At 34.3% G+C, this 7,223-nt stretch overlaps 1 protein-coding gene across 2 annotated transcripts; it reads right to left on the reverse strand.

Moving 5' to 3' along the window:
• Positions 1–413: 413 nt before the first annotated feature.
• On the reverse strand, positions 414–5,164 carry LOC110899676 (deSI-like protein At4g17486). Of its 2 annotated transcripts, XM_022146566.2 has the most exons (5): positions 5,057–5,164; positions 4,713–4,953; positions 3,126–3,413; positions 1,645–1,725; positions 414–787 (listed from the first exon to the last, which is right to left on the reverse strand). In XM_022146566.2, the coding sequence occupies exons 2-5, from the start codon at positions 4,849–4,851 to the stop codon at positions 645–647; spliced, it is 651 nt and encodes a 216-aa protein (XP_022002258.1). In that variant the 5' UTR covers positions 4,852–4,953; positions 5,057–5,164; the 3' UTR covers positions 414–644. The 2 variants fall into 2 exon arrangements, with proteins under 2 accessions (XP_022002258.1, XP_022002257.1); XM_022146565.2 differs by having other exon boundaries at positions 4,713–5,142.
• Between the last annotated feature and the right edge of the window lie 2,059 nt (positions 5,165–7,223).

Raw genomic sequence — 7,223 nt, forward strand, 5'->3', positions numbered from 1 at the left:
CTATTCCTTTTTTTGGAACGACGATATATTATCCGAGACCACTAGCAAGAAGCTAGGAAACCGTTATTCACAAAGAAATATATCTATAATCAGTTGTCTTTACACTAGATATTGTTAAGAAGCTAGTAAAAGACATTTCAATAATCATTGCATACATCAAAGATTACATACATATATAGTCATATTACACATATATATTTAATTTTTTTTAGATAACAAAATACTATTTCTGAAAATTATCCCTTGAAACTATGAGACAACATAACTACCTCTAATTGTCCTGGCAGTTTTCAAGGTTGGTACAGAAAAAACAATTTTATATTTTATTTCTTTTACACTAAAAAGTAAAAATACTATTTTTAGAGTACCCACAAACCGAACAAAGCTCTAACAGTGACACGTCAGTCCACCTGTTATAAACTCGCTAAATTTATACACAAACTTTAGTTTTAAACGTGCCGAGAAAAAACGCCGTTATACAAGTCATTTGATTAATCACAAAACATTTTTTCTTACTCATACACAAAACAACAGACAACATAAGCATTTTACCAGAGGAAGAAGTGGCACTCAAGAAGGAAAAATCTATACACTCTAACTATAAAAATACCGATTATCGAGTAAAATATTGATAAAAATAGAGATTAAAGGAGGTCTTTAGCTAGTCTCACTGGTGTGTCCTGCAAAAATGCTACATCACTGTTTGGCGCAGTTAACAGATGATGATCTACTTCGTCTTCTTCACTCTCCATTGTGAAAGACGAATTACCAGAACCCGACCCGTCATCTGTTTCAACAATAAAACACTCGTATAATTTGTATCTTCTTCATTCCTCAACTTTGTTAAAGATTGATTATTCATATATTGAAAATTGAATTTTAATAATCCCAACTCAGGAAACATTTAACACTCCCAACTTTGAACATATTTTCCTTCGGCAATCCTATACTCATTAAAAGTTAACCCAATTAGCTTTTGCTGACTTGGACTATACTAACTAAAAGTTAACCCAATTAGTTTTTGCTGACTTGGACTGCCACATAAGCTGTCCACATCAGAAAAACTTTGCCACATAAGTAGTCCACATCATCAAAATTTGATTTATTTGCCACATAAGCAGTCCACGTCATCAAAATGTTGACTTTGTTGCTAAATAAGTTGTCCACGTCAGCAAAAACCTATGCAGTTAATGCGGTGAAATATCGGATATCGGTCAAGGACCGATATTTGAAATATAGGTTATCTCAGTGAGATATCGGTAATTTTAATATAATGCAGAATTTATATATTTAGCAATTTAACACCAATAATTCAGTGATATATCGGTTATATCGGTCAAATATCGGTGATGTATCGGTTATATCGGTCAATATCGCCGATAATATCGGTACCGATATTTGACACTGATATTTTACTAAGGGACTGATATATCACCGATATTAACTGCATAGGCAAAAACTAACTGGGTTAACTTTCAGTTAGTATGGGATTGACGAAGGAAAATATGTTCAGAGTTGGGACTGTCGGTAAACATTTACCGAGTTGGGAATTAATCTCGGCCAAAAGGTCAAAGTTGGGATTATTAAAATCCGATTTTCTTTCGTATGTTTATATTTTGCTAAAAAAAACAAGTAGAGACTCACTGGAATATGTTGCATGATCAGGAAGATGTCTGACAGCTGCAACTTGAATGTTTTCCGGCAGTAAACAGTTGCAGAAAGAACCTGTTTATCAAAACAATTAAAATTTAACTGAAATTTGATATTGTCTGTAAAACGCTTGAATTTAAATATTAAAATAAGTTGAATAAGATTTATAAAGTTTGTATCATACTATATATATGGCAAAAGATCAAATACAAATAATCTTAACATACTAAACATACAAATTGAAGGAAAACTCAAAAAGACAAGGTGGCATTTTTGTAATTACCACCAACTATCAAAGTTACTATACAAATGTGAACTCAACCAAAAATACCTAAAAAAACACAAAAAAAATAAAATAAAATAAAATAACATTTTTTATTAAAAAATCGCTACATTTCGTTAGCGAAAAAAAAACTTTTTTTTTTGCTGCTATAAAAGTAGCGATTTTTTAATAAAAAATGTTAAAAAATAAAATAAAATAATTTGTGTGTGTTTTTTTTTTATTTTTTTAGATTTTTGGGGGGTTTAGTTTTTAGCATTTTAGCTTGGGTGGTGGTGGGGGGGTGTGGGGGGGGGGGGGGGGGGGGGGGGGGGGGGGAAGGAGGGGTTAGGTTTTTTAGGTATATTTGTAGAGTAACTTTGATAGTTATTGATAATTACAAAAATGTTACCTTGTCTTTTTGAGTTTTCCTTCAATTTGTATGTTTAGTATGTTAAGATTATTTGTACAAGAACTTTACCCCTATATATATTAGTTATGGACTTTGCAAACTATCATTGATTACAAGCTAGTAATTCTTGCAAAATATATAAATAAAAAAAGAGTAAAATGCCATTTTCGTCCTTGAGGTATGGCCAGTTTTGCGACTTTAGTCCAAAGGTTTGTTTCTCCGCATCTGGATCCAAAAGGTTTGAAATCTTGCCATTTTCATCCAGCTCGTTAACTCCGTCCATTTTTCTCCGTTAAGTCAGGGGTTTCTGTCTTTTTTATTAACTTAAAGGGCAATTCGGTCTTATTCATTATGCTAAATGCTTGTACATAAAGTGAAAAAAGACAGAATTGCCCTTTAAGTTAGCAAAAAAATATGAAAATACCCCTGACTTAACGGAGAGAAAATGGATGAAGTTAATGAGCCGGATGAAAATGGCAAGATTTCAAACCTTTTGGATCCAGATGTGGAAAAAACAAGCATTTGGACGAAAGTTGCAAAACTGGCCAAACCTTAGGGACGAAATGACATTTTACTCTAAAAAAAAAGAACCAATAAAACACAACGTTACAGTAATGTAATATAGTGGATGAATTGTTGAAGCGCAAACTAATTTAAAAAAAAAAAAGAAAAAAAAAAGAAAAAACCTTTACATCCAAAATCACTTTTTAAAAAATATAACTTTCTGCAAGAAAGTCAAATGACCATGGTTTTAAAAGTCAATAAGTCAAACCATATACAAAACGAGAGGATGATATATCTTACCAACTTTAGCCAAACGGTTGACCCATCCAGGGATTGGTTTTCCGGTCAACTGGATGCACACTTCATTAGTGAAATGATTGCAGTTTTTGGCAATCAAATGATAAGTATCACCATGATATTTGTTAGAAAGATTCTCCATGAACGACCGGAATTCTGAAGGAGACATGTTCGTAGTGCCCAAAGGAATCGATCGCCGGAAGATAAAACCCGGGCAACTTTTGGGTTCCACCTCAAACACCCCACTGGTCGGGTACTCGTGGGCCCCAAATGCGTATTCCATGTCATATACTGGTTTATCATATCAGAGAATGCAAACGTATTACTTAATTAGTTCATAAAGTGGATTCTTGATAAACCATACTGTGCGTGAATAAAGAAAGTGACCCTGTCTATGAAAAAACAAGCGAGACAATACAGCCATACGGGTCATCTCTCAATATGATCAAAGCTGCCATAGATACGTATTACAACCTCTAGATTGACTTTAAAAAAAGGTCAAAGGTGAATCAAATAAATCTTTTAACCCAGGACTTGTTTAAGTGATTATTGGTTTGTGTGGATGACAACACTGTGTGGTAAAGATTTCCACAACATTGAAGCCATATAACTACTTTTTTTTTGGTAAATTTCAATTCCGAGTCTGTTTTCCTGAACACGTGTGGTACTTTTGAAGACTTCATCAAAGATATGGCAGATTATAATGATACCAAATGCAAGGAAACCTTAAATAATATAGGGTTAATACTTAATAGTATTCCTCTAAATCAATCTGACTCTCGAAACTAACGCCTCTGGTTTTGCAGGCTTCATGGTCATAGTGTTTGTGCTCCTCTTCTCGCAGCTAATGGTCTCATTTTAGCTTAGTAACTTATCGGTGTTTTCATATATCTAAACATCAAAAGATCTTCCTATAACTAGCAAGGTTTAAAAGAACGGAAACAAGTTTCGAGGCGGTATTAATAAATAAATATAAAAATTATATATATTATAAAAATAATAATACTAACTAATTTCATCATCAGATTCATCAAAATCATCAAAAACACACTTAAAAAGACATGAAATGCTTGAAATTGACACAAAAAGTCAAAAACATAAAAAACAACTATCAAATCCCTTGAGGCGCAGCTTTCTTAGCGCCTCAGCCCCTCTGAGGCGCATATACATTAAAAACACCATGAGGCACGCCTCAGACTCGTTTTTGGCCTTTTCGCCTCGAGGCGCGCCTTGAGGCGCATGCCTCAAACGTTTTTTAAAACCATGATAACTAGTTCCTCCAATCGATCCGTATCACATTTACCATTATCACCTTCAATGTACCCGAAACAACTAAACACCACACAATTACAAAAATCTTAAAACCTTTTTTTTTTATTAGCATACCAAAAACTTACAAAACACTCAGAATTGCAAAGGGGGCAAACAATAATAACATAAACCTAAAAGATACACAGTCAACTAGATTCATCTCTCAACTTCAACACTCAAAGTCAACTCTATCTTAATCATTACTAAACAAAACATGCAATACCCAATTCAAACAAGAATCAAATTAATCATAAAAACAAAAACTTTAATAAGAGGTACCTTCAATACCAGAATGAAAGATTCCAAAGCCCACCCAGTAAAGATAATCATTAACAGGAGTCAAATCATACACATTAAGATACACTACAGCTTCATCATTGTTAACCTCTCTGGACGAATTAATCGGAAACAGCCGCATTGTAATCTGTTCAAGCACACTGTTTTGCCCCTATTTAGCTCTTGAATTGTTTATCTGGTGAGGGTTATTGGTTGTAAACCCTAAATAGAAGTTTGAAAAACCCTAGAAACAGAAATTGGGGGTTCAGAAGTTGAAGTGATGAAGAAATTGAAAGGTGGGTTGTGACGGTAGAGTTGGTGATTTGTTGTGAATTGTGATAACTTACATTGATTTGAGCTGCAAGTTGAAGCCAGAGTGGAGAGGGGGTGTGAGAGAGATGTCGGCTTGATAACCTATGTAATTTCTAACCTTGATTTCAGTTGGTATCAATTTAGTTCGTTTTGTTTTGAACAAATACTCAGAAAATATCAACATATCGTTTTACATCGGTTAAAAATCATAAAAATGAGTACCGGTACTTGTTTTGTTAATAACGATACTGATATCGACGTTCGGTCGAAATCTGTTCGGTTCGTCAAAATACCAGTAGTACAGTACGTACGTTACTGACACTCATATAGCCACAATCCCAAAATATACATTATTTCAAACACAATTGTATTCTAAACAACATTTACACCGGAGAGAAAATTTAAACGCAGCTGCGTGTTCAATTTTTTTTTTTTTGTTAAACTAACGAACATAAGTTACTAAAGAAAATTAAATTAGCTGAAAACTAAATAAGTTAAATATGAATATTGTTTAATAGTAAAATGGGTCCAAATGAAAATTAAGCAGATGAACTATTCACTTAGTAACTTTTTAATAAAAAAACTAGTGTTATTTATCGTCGCGTGTTGCGCGATTTACAATATGTTTTTTTATGGTGTTTCGTATAAGATGTATTTGATTCTCTAGTATGTGTGAATTGGACTTGACTCTAGTATGTGTGTATTGGACTTTATACGATGTACATACACAATCTGTATTGAATTGGACGGGATAACGTTTAGGATAAAATAAGTATCAAATCAGATCCATTTAAGATTGTTGCCTCCATTGTTTGTCCACACTGCCCCCTACTGCTGGTAGTTAGGCCCTCCTACCATGTTTGGTGGTATTGCTCCAGTGTTTTGCGGCGGTGGTGGGTCATTCTAGTTGTTTGCTGGCCGGCTGATGTTGCTGGGTGGTAGTAGTCTATTCCAGTTGTTGAGTGGTGGCCTAAAGTCTACCGCTATAATATGTGTAACAACTGGTGGCCAATCTTGATGAGCAGGGGCGAAGGATAAGAGGGGCGGGGAGGGGCGCCCCCCCCCCCCCGGATTTTTTCGCTCAGTAGTGTTATATATGTAGTTTCCGTATAGAAATTTGTGGGTATATACGTTTTCGCCCCCCCCCTGGTTCTATAGAATTTTTTGGGTATATACGTTTTCGCCCCCCCCCCCCCCGGCCGAAAAATTCAAGATTCGCCACTGTTGATGAGTGTATGTATATTGGATAGTGAAGGGGAAATCTTCAAACTAACAAAGCACAAAAACGATTATAAGCGAGCATTATCTCAAACATTAACATCAAGATAAGCAATAAGCATACCGAAATACCTTTATAGTCGAGGTTGAACTGTTGCATCTTGACTTTTTTAGTCAAACACAGTACCCTTACAACATAAAAACCATCCTAGTTTGATAAAACTTTAGCACCAACAACTCTCCAACTCTTGTACATGGTATTGGGTTAATGTAACTGTAAATTTAAAGAAAACCATTATCTTTTATATCGATTAATATTTCACAAGTTAAACCTTTTACAAAGACATGATTAACCCTTTCTTTTGAAACATATGTTATCAGGTCATAAATCACCCAACATTTAACTAATATGCCTTACTAATTGACTATAAAAGTTAAAATTTTGCATACCTAACCTCGAAGTTTCTTTTGATCCATTCCTCTCATCAGTCCCTTCTTCATCAGCTAACCACTTGTTAGAAAATTTTGTGTCTCTCCTTAGGTGGGCCTCCAAATTAGCAACTTTCACATCATCAGCATCTCTATCCTATAGTAGTTTGAGATATGGACATCAACCCAAATAATTGCAGAAGCAAACTGAATGTCACGAATAAAGTAAATGTCAAAAAACAAAAACTTGACTCTATGGTAATTAACTCTTGAGTGAAAAGAAATGCTACCATCTTCACTATCTCTTGATCACAACCCTCCTCTTTTGTTCTCTTCAATTATCTAGTTTCACGGTTAGTGTCCTCCTAAATTTGTGATGTATTGTGAGATGAAAGATTATATTAAAAAAGAAGCATAAGTTCACTAAAAATTAATCTATCAATTTAGTGTGTATAAATTTCAAGAGATGGGTTTAAGGATCTAGGGCTTCTTTTTGTATGTAATGCATTGTATATCATAGAACTGTCATATCCATTTTGGGACTCCAAAACTTGA

This window comes from Helianthus annuus, chromosome 13 (genome assembly GCF_002127325.2).
Source record: "Helianthus annuus cultivar XRQ/B chromosome 13, HanXRQr2.0-SUNRISE, whole genome shotgun sequence".
Classification (NCBI taxonomy): Eukaryota; Viridiplantae; Streptophyta; class Magnoliopsida; order Asterales; family Asteraceae; genus Helianthus; species Helianthus annuus.

What these genes read in the sequence shown, in the direction of transcription:
- LOC110899676 (XM_022146566.2), bottom strand. Translation starts at nt 4,851, where the DNA reads ATGCGGCTGTTTCCGATTAATTCGTCCAGAGAGGTTAACAATGATGAA. An exon ending in CTTTCATTCTGGTATTGAAG is followed by an intron (nt 3,414 to 4,712) that starts GTACCTCTTATT and finishes ATGATAAACCAG; the next exon opens with TATATGACATGGAATACGCA. An exon ending in CAACCGTTTGGCTAAAGTTG is followed by an intron (nt 1,726 to 3,125) that starts GTAAGATATATC and finishes TTTGATAAACAG; the next exon opens with GTTCTTTCTGCAACTGTTTA.